This window comes from Erythrolamprus reginae, chromosome 2, assembly GCF_031021105.1.
Source record: "Erythrolamprus reginae isolate rEryReg1 chromosome 2, rEryReg1.hap1, whole genome shotgun sequence".
NCBI lineage: Eukaryota > Metazoa > Chordata > Lepidosauria > Squamata > Dipsadidae > Erythrolamprus > Erythrolamprus reginae.
Window position 1 is genome coordinate 146,786,849 of NC_091951.1, and position 13,848 is coordinate 146,800,696.

The window sequence follows — 13,848 nt, forward strand, 5'->3', positions numbered from 1 at the left end:
ATGTGAAGTGAGGTCATAATGATTTATTCAATAAACTATGGTTAAAACAAAACATACTTAACCATAAGCGAGAAAAAATGACAGGAAACATACAGGCAGTCTTCAATTTACAACAGTTCAAAGTTATGATGACAGTGAAAAAGTTTTTTACACTTATGACCGTTGCAGCATCCCCATGGTAACATGATTATGATTTATATGTGGTTCATATTTATGATGGTTGCGGTGTCTCAGGGTCAAGTCATCACCTTTTACAATCTTCTGACAAGCAAAGTCAATGGAGAACCAGATTCACTTAACAACCATGTTATTAACATAGCTGCTACAGTGATTCATTTAACAACTGTGGCAAGAAAGGTTGTATAATAATAATAATAATAATAATAATAATAATAATAATAATAATAATAATAATAATAAGTCAATACAACACAGCAAACGAGATCACCATGCTGGATTTCGTATTTCATCACCAGTCAGGCGCTTCCCAAGCACCTAGGACTGCGTGATGTAGCGGCGAATTATGTTTGCCGATCCCAGTAAAGCGGCCTTTTGCAATTGACAGATGGAGATTTTGTCAATTCCAATGGTTTTCAAATATCCACTGAGATCCTTTGGCACTGTGACCAGTGTGCCAAGTACCACTGGGACCACTTTCACGGGCTTATGCCATAGTCGTTGCAGCTCGATTTTTAGATCTTCGTATTTCACTAATTTTTTATTATTATTATTATTATTATTATTATTATTATTATTATTATTATTATTATTAATATTATTAATTTATTTATTTAATACATTTGTATGCTGCCCCTCTCTGCAGACTCGGGGCGGCTCACAAAAAGACTTGTGGTGGCTCACAAAAATGGGGCAAAGCTCACTTAACAAATGTCTCACTTAGCAACAAAAGTTTTGGGCTCAATTGTGGTCATAAGTGGAGGACTACAGATAAATAGGGGGTCTTTGGGAACAGCAAAGAATTATATCTGTGTGTGAAAATGCAGAAATATAACTATTTCAGATGAGGAGATAGCACTGGAAGCAATGACTATAGTTCTTTCAAATCTAACTGAACTTAAACATCGCCACTGGCGTAGTTGTACTTGATTGCAGAAAAGAAAACATCTCACATTGAAGAAATGATTAAAAACAAGGAAGTTGAAAGAGAAAACCCAGGGACTCAGAGCTTTCTACAAACTCTTCATGATTATTCAAAATTTAACATCTATGTTATCGCCAGCATCAGGTCCAATATGTCTGACTTCATTGTCTCTGAAGTGTCCCATAATGTGTCCCATAATGATTTATGTGGTCAATGCAGCCTGGTGGTCAATGTAAATTTGAAATAAGATTATGTCAGAGGTGGGATTCAGTAGGTTCTAACTAGTTCTGGAGAACCAGTAAACTTTGAGGAGTTCGGAGAACCGGTAAATGCCACCTCTGACTGGCCCCGCCCCCTTTTTTTCTGCCTCCTGAGTTCCAGCTGATTGGGAGGAAATGGAGATTTTGCAGTAACCTTCCCTAACGGTAGGGAGGGAATTGAGATTTTATACTATCCTTCCTCTCGCATACCCACCAAGCCACGCCCATCAAGCCGTGCCACGCCCACAGAACCAGTAGTAAAAGAAGTTTGAATCCCACCACTGGAATCATTATGTCCTCTGAGGCCTACAATTCTGCGACCAGCGGAAGCCAAATTTGAAAATAATATGAAGTATGCTGATTTGGGTTAGTGGTTAAAGGGTCTGGATTAAAATATGGGAGAAAGTTCCAATCCCACATTCAGTATAAATCCAGTTAATTGTCTCTTGGCCCTAGGAAGAAGGCAAGGGTAAACCACTTCCAAAATCTAGCCAAGACAATTAAAGAGACTCCTCCATATAGTCACAAGGAGTCGCGGCTGGCTCAAAGAAGCGCTCAAGTTCCTGTCCTCTTGTCTCCTGAACCCTTCTGACAACCCAACCCTTTGTCCTGACAATTTTCTCACGTGCAAATATTTCATTTCTGGGATTGGCTTGCAACATTTCCTCAGGTTTGCTGATATTTCAGCTGATTTCTGTCTTTCTCCATTTCTCTGTGTTGTTTTCCTAGATGAATAACAGTTTCCACAACTGGGAGGGGAGGGTGGAGAATAGAGATTGAGAGAAAAAGAGCAATCTTACTGGTTATGCACAACTTAAGAGCTGTAAAGACAAGATCTTCAATGACTCTCTGGTGCATTCCAAAACCTCTAATTGTGTAACTTAGCCACAGAATAACATACCACTTCTAAATCCGTCCTTGGAGCATAGCTATTCATGGTGTGGGAGTCGAGGCTGTTCCTTCCTGTCCCAGGATTTATTTTATTTTCTTTTTTTGTTTTCCTTGTGTGTGTGTGTGTGTGATTTTAAAACTTGGTCCAGATCAGACTGTGAAATGGTGTTCATCTCTTTTCCACATGAATTGTCCCTTGAGGAATCGCATTTCTCTTCAAACATGTATTAACATTATTGAAACAAGGTATGTGTGTGTGTGTGTGTTAGGGCAGAGCAGTAATTTCCAAATAAATGTCTGTGTCTATATGTGAGATTAAGAAGCAGTGGGGAGAAAACCCAATGGTTGGGTTCAAACACTATGCTATGGTTTGTTTAACCAGGCCAATGAATAAACTGCATCAAAGTTCCACCGACATGCTACTTGAACATTTTAACATTGTATGCTATGTTGTGGAACCTATAGAACTTTAGACCATTTATTCACAGCTTCATCAGATTTCATTTTGGATAATATAAATGTCTGTCTTTGAGACAGTGTTGATGCCTAGCGACTGACTGGATAAGATAAATTGGCAATATTTTGTGGTTTGTCTTTGATTCCTTCCTGGGACTGAGGAAGAGCAACTGGCCCAAGGTCACTCAGCTTGCTTTGTGCCTAAGGCAGGGCTCCTGATTTCTTAACCCAAAGCACTTAAATCACTACACCAGACTGAGTCTTGATATGATATATATGAGATATTGGGTCAGCAATTGGATGAGTGATGTCTTTGGTCTGTTACACCTTGCATCTAACTATGGCGTAAACATTCTCAAGAGCATTGATGTTGTTACCTAATTCGATAACAAATTGTCTGTGAGAAAGCAGCTAAGCTCAGAGAGTATCAAGGACCCCGCACATTCTGTAGTACTGGATGTTTTCTGCCATATTTCTACGACATTTTTCTTTTGGCCCCTAAGTGAGATAAGTTAAATTATTCTCAGCGATGTCACTGTTAAAAGATGATTGGTTAAAAGACTGATTGATTAAAGCCAACATTTCTTGGGGGGGTGGGGAGAGAAAAGATAGGTTTCATCAATCGATTCAATCAATTTTTGGAATGAAATTAGCTGACTGCAATGCCTTGCAATAGAGGTGGAAAGAAAGAAAAAAAATTGAAATCACGTTAGAAGCTTACAAAAATGTCACTATATCACTTTTGTAAATGATGGCGAACCTATGGTATGGGTGCCAGAGGTGGCACATGGAGCAATATCTGCTGGCATATGAGCTGTTGCCCTAGCTCAGCTCCAACATGCATGTGTGTGCTGGCCAGCTGATTTTTGGCTCAAACAAAGACTCTGGGAAGGCGGTTTTGGCTTCCAGAGAGCCTCCTGGGGGATGGGGCAGGGTTTTTTACACCCCTCCCCCTGGCTCCACGGAAGCCTTTGGACTTGGAGAGGGTGAGACATGAGTCTACTGGGCCAACCAGAAGTTGGGAAACAGGCCATTTCCATCCTCCAGAGGGCCTCCAGAAGGCAGGGGTAGCTGTTTTTGCCCTTTCCAGGCATTGAATCATGGTTGTAGGCACTCACATATATGCGATAGTACACACCCATGCTCTTTTCTCTCCCGAGGGAAAAAGGTTCACCATCACTGGCATAGGAGAAAAAAAATCATATTCCAGTTAATACTAAAATAGGGAACGGTGTTTAATTTAAAAGCAGGGCTAGGAGAGACATGTAGGTTTCAGAGCAGACAATGTTGAACTATTTATTAGTGATCATTGGATCCTCCATAAATGATTTTTATTAACTACAATATGTGAAGACTGGACTAATGAACATATCACAACTATTGGAAACAGTCGTGATGATTTATCTTCCAGTATAGTCCTTTATATAAAGGAGAATAATTTTCAAATTTGGAATTCTGTGGTAATCTCTGTATTTCTGAAACTACTTGAATGTCTGAGTATGTTTGCATAATGGATGCTTCCAGCATTGTCCTAGTTGTCTTGAAATTTATTTTTAAAAGGCAGGCACTGTCCAAACCCAAGCTCCTAGCCTATAATTGGATTTTCTTCCTGTCTCCACACTCTCTTTGAGAGAGAAAAAAAGCTTTTCTACTGCAGCAATGCAGTTCAGCTGCCCAAGATGATGAAAGAGGATGGAAGAAATGACTACCTCAGTTGACCAATGCAGGAAGTTTGCTGAGGAGGCCTCTAAATTTCCATTTGCTGAAAAGAAAGTCCCCTGCATTTCTGACAGAAAATAAATTCTCATTACCCTGCCTGGTAAAGCTCAGGCAGTGGTGAGAATGGTAGCAGCTGGGAGTATTCTTCACCAAAGTAGCATTAACACTACAGCATCATTTAGAGAAAATGCAAGTATCTTCTATGTTAGATTTAGATTTAGATTTAATTGGATTTGTATGACGCCCCTCTCCGAGGACTTGGGGTGGCTCACAGCATATACATAAAACAGAAAACAGTAATAAACAATCAAATTAATAATACATTAAAACAATCCTTAAAATTCTCATTAAAAAGCTATCATTACAATTCATTCGACGATCATACTAAAAACATTCATTGGTCAGGGGGGAAGATCTAAAAACCCCAGGACTGGCAGCAGAGATGAGTTTTTAAACTCTTTCGGAAAACAAGGAGGCTGGGGACAGTGTGATTCTCCAGGGGGAGCTGATTCCAGTGGACCGGGGCCCCCACAGAGAAGGCTCTTCCCCTAGGTCCCACCAGCCGGTATTGTTTGGTCGACGGGACCCTAAGGAGACCAACTCTGTGGGACCTCACCGGTCACTGGGATTCATGCAGCAGAAGGCAGTTATAGGGTAGTGTCCACATTGTAGCGTTCTGTTTTGGTTTGTAACAAACTCCTTCCCTTATTTCTGTATCAGGATGCAAGAACAGGGAAATGGGCATGCTGCAAAGCAGACTGTGAGCCAGTGGCATCATTTCTTATTTCCAAGGGCATCTTCAGCTTCACTGGCCTTCTTAGGAGATAAAAATAGTGGCTGGCTTCTGCTAGTGCTTTATTTGAACATGTACTCCTTAGAAAACAGTGATGTTGGGAGGTGGTAGCAGCTGGGAGGAGGAGGAGGAGGCTAAACCTCACTAATCCATCCATGGGTGGGTTCTAGCGTATCTCTCTGCTGGCTTACTTCCTCCCATGCCACGTGGGCATGCCATGTGGGTGTGCTTGCACTTTGTGCACACATGCATGCACAGTGCCAAAAAATCCAAATTAAAAAAATGTAAACCCAAAAACAAAAAGGTGACTGCATGCACAGTGCTGGAAATTTGGTGTCTGTGCATGCTCAGAAGAAAGGGGGGGGGGGAAACAAATGCAAAAACAAACATTTTTTTTTAAAAAAAATGGCAGTGCCCACTGACTGAACTAGGTTGGTGATGTCATTGTGACATCTCCAGTGGGTCTCTACTGGTTTGGGTGGACCAGTCCAAACTAGGAGGAACCCACCCCTGAATCCCTCTTTCAGAAAATTGACATCTTGTGACTGGTTAAAATGTTTCATGGCAACTATCACAAAATTCCCCTAGAATGCTAGAAATGACCACTAATCCCAAATTTTGGGACATTTGGGTTGGACAGCACTAAGATGCTACCTTTAAACCTTCAGTTGAACAAAGATGGGTCATATAAAGAGTATGCCTGTGGATACAGTGGAACCCCGACATAAGAGCTGCTCTACTTAAGAGCAACTCGAGATAAGAGCTGGGAGAGGAGAGATATTTTTGTTCTACTTACAAGCCCAAATTCGAGATACAAGCGCCAAGGAGCTGTCTCCTGAAGCCAAACGCTAACTTCCGCGTTCGGCTTCAGGAGACAGTGCGAAGCGGCGCGCGTGTTTTAAAAGGTTGCAGCCGGCCTGGGGGGCTTGGGGGGGGGGCTTGCAGCTTTCTTTCTTGCTCTTTTTCTTTCTCTCTTTTACCTTCCCTTCCTCTATTTCTTCTTTTCTTTCTCCTTCCCACCTTCTTCCCTCCCTCCCTCCCTTCACTCATTCCTCTCTTACTCTCCCCTTTCATAAGTTTCCTTGCTTCCTTCCTCTGTTTCTGTCCCTTCCCTCTTTCCTTCCTTCCTTCCCACCCTCCGTCCATTCATTCACCCATTCCTCTCTTGATCGCTTAAAGCCGGTCCCTGGTGCAAAAAGGGTTGGGGACCTCTGTCCTACAGGATTGGGTGGCAGAGAAGTTGAACATATGTAAATTTAAAAGTTTAAGAAAGTTTACAAGTTAAGTGAAAGAAACTTCATTATTCATTTATATGTACATGTACATTTCTTCATTAAAAACATGTCTTTCTGCATAATTTAGACTAACTTTGTGAGTTTTTTGAGGGCTGGAACCAATTAAAATTATTTACATTAATTCCTATGGGGAAAAGTCGTTCGAGATAAGAGCTGCTCGACTTAAGAGCCCAGGTCCGGAACGAATTAAACTCGTATCTCGAGGTACCACTGTACTGCCATTACAAATCATGAACATGCTGGACTGAAGTAATTTCAAGATGACCTTAAAGTTTTGCAATGAGACAGCAGACTTCCTCTTGGTGTACTTTCCTGGAATAATAATATAGCTGATGGGCACAAAGAACACATACACACACACACACCACACACACACCACTCTGTATCTGCTGTATTTTTTTTTTTTAGTAGGCGGACTATTTCAATTCACCTCCACAAAATTTTACATTGTTAAATTGTTTAACTTTATAGCATTTTCCATTATGGTTCTGTTTTGTGCTATGTCATCCAGGAAGGATTCAACCTAAAATAAGTGTAGATAATCCAGTTTGGCCTAATGGCCAAAGTGGCTCTTATAAAAAATAGTGAGGCTGCTAGATCATATGCTCCATTTTCAATCTCGGTATTTCTCAATCTTAGAAGATATGCAAGTATTACAATAATTATTATTCAGAAGTTAGAGTTATTTATTTTCAAGGTGACTACAGCTTGACTTTCCCCCCTCTTTCTTTGAAGGAACAGCATTAGTTGACTCCCCACCCTGGGTTTTGAGTAACCAGAAAGCTATATTTAGGAGAAACGTAGAAAGACAAGCATATATGTAGATCAGGACATGGCAAAATGTGGAGGCTGCAATACTGAAAGGGATTTTATCAGCCCTTTCTGCTTCCATGGGAAGATGATTCATCCATTTTAATAATCTGGAATGGAGATGACTCACTCAATACAGCAGTATCATCCCCTTGAACCCAAAGATAAATGCCATTTTTGGGAGTAGCTGCAAAGTATCCAACATGGACAATGATCCCACTTCAGCGCAGGTCAAGCAGGCTAGAGCAGCCCTAAATTTAGAGTTCCTGCCTTGGTCAGCATTCTCAGTCATGGAAAGACTCAAGAAAAAAACAACAGTTGCAGAAGGCACCTTCTCAAACTGAATGAGTTGTAAAGTATATATGCAGCAAAATAAAGCACACCAGTTCCATCCCCTAAAAATGTGGTGCCAAGAGGCCCACTTGTATCAATCATTTCTAATGAATTGATTGATATGATTGATCTGTTAGAGAGATTTGTTATGAGGATCCTGCCTCTTTTATGGACTAGCTAAGCAGAAATAGATTTCTAGGCATTGTTCCGCAAGTCTGGGAATATTTTACTTCTTCCAGAGCTCCCTCTGGAGAGTTTCCAGTAGAGGCCTACTTATTAGTATTGGCTATTCATGTTGAATTTTTCTAGGGCAATCTTGTAAGTAGCAGCTGGCAGGAATCTCTGTGTTTACTCCATAAGTCCTTCCTAAAATATATGTATAACTTTTCCAGGGATGGTTTTGATTGCTTGTGACAGAGGATCTTTGAAATTAATTTAAGGGAAGTTTGTTGACGGAACTGTATTGTATTGAAAAGGAAGAAAGCACTAAATAACTTCTGGCCCGACTCCCCAATTACGCCTTGCATGAGACAGTTTGCTGAACCAGGGGCATTTTGTCAAGCCCCATGTTTTGTTTAGTGCTAATGGACCTTAAAAGACTTATTTTCCCCTAGCAAACCACCCATTCCTCTCTAGACCTGCCTATGTGACCCATACTGGCCTAACTCACATTGGGAGTGCTCAGGTCCCTTTCTGAAGATAGAGTTAGGGGTTGTGTTCGTGCTACTGTTGATAAAAATACGATTGCCAATATGATCCCCAATGTCTGAAGATTGATAAGGAAGAAGAAGAGGAGGAGGAAGAGGAAGGAGGAGGAGAGGAGAAGAAGGAAGAAGGAGAAGGAGGAGAAGAAGAGGACGAAGGAGAAGGAGAAAGGGAAGAGGAAGGAGGAGGAAGAAGAGGCAGAAAGAGAAGAAGGGGAAGGAGAAGAAGAAGAAGAAGAAGAAGAAGAAGAAGAAGAAGAAGAAGAAGAAGAAGAAGAATTAGTGTGACTGAGTTCATTCAATGGCTGAAAACAATTCCTTATGGACCTGCCCTCCTCTCAACTGCAAAACCACCCAAGATCTCTTCCCTGAAAGTCCCAAGGGAGAACAACCCTCCCTCAATGCTTTCTGTGTTGCCAGCAGGGGCATCCCCAACTCTCTGAAACTCCTTTATGAAATGGGCCACCCTATCCAGTCTTGTGATAAGGTGGCAGCGGTTGCACAATTGCATTTCTACCTTCAAAGCCTACACCCTGAGCCCTTTGGACAGTAATCAGTGAACCCAATTTGCCTTGGGATGGGGTTGAGGGGTGGGTGGACTATCTGCAGGAATACAGCCCAAGAGCAGGGCAGCTTGTATTGCCTGCCTGTCACTTCTAGGCCAGCTGCAACGGCTCAGCCTTATTGGCCCGTGGGACAAAGAGGAAAGTCCGACAGGCAGCTCCTTGTGCCAAGGCAACCCTGTGGCTGCTGGCCAAGACCGAGGAGGAAGAAAGCCTCTCCAGCAGTGAGCGAAGAAGTGCTGCAATCCTCCCGGGCAGCAAGCAGACGGGCGAGATTCTCTCTCTGTGTCATTCGGCCGAAGACTGAAGTCAGCAGAACAGAACAGCACATAGAAACTGAGTTAAAAGAAAAAAGAAAAAAAGCAGTTTGAAAGCCAGACTAATTGGAGGAGTAAGTCCGATTGGAGGGCTTTATATGCTCTAGCCAAAAGAAAGAGAAAGAAAGAAGGAAGGAAGGAAAGAAGGAAAGAGAAAGAAGGAAAGAAAGAAAGAAAGAAAGAAAGGGCAGAGAGAGGAGGAGAAACGACGGCAGCGAATTAAGCCTGGAGAAATCGGAGGACACCGTTTAATATCGATGGATTAGTGGCTTGTTTTTGTTTCAAGGAGCCGAGTTTGCCGAGCGCCTTCCGGCTGATTATTAAATGACAAGTCGAGCGAGCCGCGTTGTCCCGGAGGAAGTGCTTGCGCTGCGCCTTTAAGAGAGTCTTGCGGGAGGGGTGGTGGTGATTGGGTTTCTCGGTAGTCCTGCACGTGGCGGAATATATTTTTGGGTTGGGGGGGCCAATAAGGAAGAGAAACTGCGTTCCGGGTTTTTTTATTTTTCTTTTCTGGGTCATGCCCTTGGCGTTTCTCTTTTTTCGCTCCTTTTCTTTCAATGGCACAGAGCTGCTTTAGTGGGGAGCAGAAACGTCTGATCGGCGCACGGAAATGTGGTAATCTGGAGGCACTCGCGATTGCAACCCATTGAGGAAATTTCGGCTGGGGACGTTTGCTTTAGTTTGGTTTTGGACCGAGAGGCTAAAAGGCAGCAGCAGGGAGAGTAATTCAATACACTTCGGGACACGTGGATGCTAAATCTATTTCCCAGTCATGGACAGGGACCGGATTACAGGTGAGTGGCTGGAACAAGTTTGGCTAAGGCTATGAAGACGTGGTGCCTCCTCCTGCCTTTCTCCCCATTCACTTCTCCTGTAGTTTTGGCTGTATTGTAAAATCTATCTATCTATCTATCTATCTATCTATCTATCTATCTATCTATCTATCATCTATCATCTATCATCTATCATCTATCATCTATCATCTATCATCTATCATCTATCATCTACCTACCTACCTACCTACCTATCTATCTATCTATCTATCTATCTAATCTATCTAACTCTTGTGACATTTGGGCAGTCCCTTGGTTTAGCTCTAGTATCCTCTCCCTCACAAGTGCTGCACGAGCCCCACCACGGGTCAAAACAGTGTTGGGCTTCTGGATCCCATTAGTGCTTCCTTCAGGTTTTGAGGAGGGCTTTTTGCTTCTGACAGAGAAAGGACTGGACTTTTTGGAACCTCTTTTGCATGAACTTTGACAATTTGGAAGTTGCAGTGGCAGGGGGGGTCTTGGTGCAACTTGGGAGTGGGAGGAATGGGAAAGCCTACCCCAGCTGGGTGGCTCAAGGATGGCTTTATGTCCTGGAAATTGGCTGCTTGCTTTGTTTGCCTGGCGTGTTGTGGTTTAGCACTGGCTTTCATGCCAAAACTTGTGTGAAAGGCAGAAGCTTTGCCGCCTACTCCTTTGTCCTCTGGAGATGTTTATACTGCTGCAGGGAGCACTGGCTGATAAACAAGAGGGGGGTATGGTTGCTAGGGGAGAGCATCCTGGATATACTCATGTTCCCTGGGTAGGAAACATTATACTAGAAGGTTGCTGCCCTTGGGCCCTGTATTTCATCATGGAGTATTATTTGACATGGCACTTTTCTGCTAATGGCGTGTGCCTGAGAAACCCACTGTTCTCCGCAGAGGTCCACTTGCTTGAGACAAGGTGTAAATTGATCGCTAAGTAAAAAAGAAGAGGCTCACAATGGGCCCGCTGTGTACCTGTCACCACCGTAGACACAATAACCAGCTATTGACTCTCCCTGAGAGCCTTGAAGCTACTTTGTTCATTATTTTTCAGCCCCGGACTGATGGCAGGTTTATGAGACATCTGTTTTTGCAATACTTTTTTTAGAGGTTGGTATCTTCGAAAGGATCTGCAAGCTGCTCTCTTGTGGTCTTAAAAATACTTTACCTGTAAACAACAGAGTTAATGGATGGAATTCATGTGACACAGCAGATAACAGCAGGGATGTTTTTGTCACTCATGTCTCATTATTTCCCTGCACTCTATCTAGAGCAGTGTTTTTCAACCAGTGTGCTGTGGCACACTAGTGTGCCGTGAGACATGGTCAGGTGTGCCATGAAGAAGGAAGCTCAGGTTCCAGTTTTGCAACTTTTTGCTGAGAGCAAGAGAGAGAGAGAGAGAAAGAGAGAGAGAGGGAGAGAGAGAAAGAAAGAAAGAGTGCAAGAGAAAGAAAGCAAGAGAGAGAGAAAAAATGAGAGGAAGGGGGAGAGAGAGAGAAATGAGCAAAAAGGGGAGGAAAAAAGAGAAATGAGAAAATGATTGAGGCAGAGAATGAGAGGAAAGAGAGAGAAACAAAAGAGAGAGAGAAGTGACTCTTGATTTAAAGCATATGATAAAAGGCACCCAAAGAATAAGAGAGAAAAAAACCCCAGCCCTCACTTGGTTTTGGAAATGGTTCAAGAGTGTACACACACACACACAAGTGGGGGAGGAGATAGGGATGGAAAAAGAGAGGAGAGTGTCTTAGAGTGTCATTTTGGTTGGTGGTGTGCCCCAGGATTTTGTAAATGTAAAAAATGTGCTGCGGCTCAAAAAAGGTTGAAAATCACTGATCTAGAGAATGTGATTTGGGACTGTACTCAATATTCAATATGGTCCATGCCTCAAGGGAGAATCTGCTGCTGGTCCCCCAGTCAATAACACAACCATTGTGGGAGTAGTAGGAGAATTCTGCCTTAGCAAATAAACCAGACATGGTTAGAACAACCTTAAATTCTGCCACTGAATGCTGTTGAGGAAAGCTCCTGCTCAATTCTTCTGGATGAAGAAGCTGCAATGATTTGTAATCCAATTTACCTTTAAAATATATCCAATGGCAGGGCAGGCAATGTTCTATCTCCCTCCAATTTTCAAAACCTGTCTGTTTTCCCTGGCATGGGTGAAAACACTAGTTGGGAAGCCATTCAGCTCTCCTGGGCGTTGCTAACTTTGTTGGGTATTCACACTGGAAGCAAAACCACATGTTCTAGAGAAAACCACCAAGCAAGGGTGGAGTGCAACAGTGGCAAAGGAAAAGTGAACTCTGTGCTGATCTAATCTGGGCTGTGTGGAAGAAGAACAAAGTCTGAGTTGCTCATTTACGTGGCTAAGCAGGCTTATTGCTTAAGGGAACACAGAGAGGAGCGGCATACAAATCCAATAAATAAATTAATAAATAAACACTACTTTACGTTCTGATTTAGGCAGCAGTAATATAGCATTATAGCATTTAGACTTATATACTGCTTCCCAGTGCTTTACAGCCCTCTCTAAGCGGTTTACAGAGAGTCAACATATTGCCCCAACAAACTGGGTCCTCATTTTACCAAACTTGGAAGGATGGAAGACTGAGTCAACCTTGAGTTTACTGAGATTCGATCTGCCAAACTGCTGGCAGCTGGTGATCAGCGGAAGTAGCTTGCAGTACTGCACTATAATCACTGAGATTTATATATCCAATAAATCACTTCCATTCTTCAATGTCTAATATGTTTGGATTGCAACTCCCCAAATTCCCAGCCAGCATATCATACTAAGAAAAAAATAACCTAAATTGATTAGCTACCATGCTATTTTAACCTTTGTCTCCTCCCCCACCTTCAAAGTACTTGGGAGAATAAAGTAGACATGGCAAACACATCTCATTTTAAATATCTTTTTTTTCTGTATGCTTTTATAAGGGATTATAAATCCTGTTCTGCCAATTTGCAAAAATGTAAAATTGTACAGAGTATAAATAAAGCTGCAACCATGAATATTTCATCATTAGCAGTAACACTTAGAGATATATACCAATTCACAGTGCTTTTATAGCCCTCTCTAAGCAGTTTATTTAATCAGCATATTGTCCCCAACAATCTGGGTCCTCATTTTACCCTCCTCCGAAGGAAGGAAGGCTGAGTCAACCTTGAACCGGTTGGGATTGAATTTGTGGAGTGAACTGTGAGTTGCAGTACTGCATTCTAACCACTGCAGTACTTGCAGTACTGCATTCAAGCCACTGCACCACCAAGGCTTTTCCTTATGACATGAAAGGAGCAGAAAAGGCACTTGATGAGGTCTGTACCAAGGGAAGATGGCAGACACTGGGTCATCATTACTGGTTTTCTGTTGAAATGCACCCCACAAATGAAGTTGTTTGATAAATTACAAGGATCTGCAATAGATAGCACTTATTTGCATGACCTTCAATGACTGGCGCCTGCTTTAGTTTTTAAATGCCTTTGTGTTGAGCAGATTCCATTGAAACAATAGTGCAGATGTTTCAATGCTTAACCATCCACTCCATGTTTGGAAAATATCTTGAAAAATAAGAAGCATCATCAGCCATAGCTGCCCTCCCCCAAAATCTGTTTGCTGTTTGCTGTCCTTTCATTAGCTGTTACTCTGAATGATCATTTGTGTGTGAGCGAGTTATTAATCTGAACATTTCCTATTAGGAATCCAATTAGTATTCTACTACGTGCTTGTCAGTCAGGACTGAGTCATGGATGGGATAAACAAGGAATGAGGAGATACGGAATGACTCAGTAATCAGTAATCTTTAGTA

General features: G+C 42.2%; 1 protein-coding gene across 2 annotated transcripts in view; it reads left to right on the forward strand.

Moving 5' to 3' along the window:
- SEPTIN9 (septin 9) overlaps positions 1–13,848 on the forward strand; it is a 306,593-nt gene that overhangs the window by 77,211 nt on the left and 215,534 nt on the right. Inside the window, exon 1 of one of the 2 annotated variants that reach the window (XM_070739825.1) lies at positions 9,153–10,037. The exons of the other annotated variant lie outside the window; for it this stretch is intronic. Within the exon in view, the coding sequence (XP_070595926.1) occupies positions 10,016–10,037 (22 nt within the window). The 5' untranslated portion in view covers positions 9,153–10,015. Of the gene's footprint in view, positions 1–9,152; positions 10,038–13,848 lie in introns of those variants that run through there. 2 annotated transcript variants of the gene reach the window in all.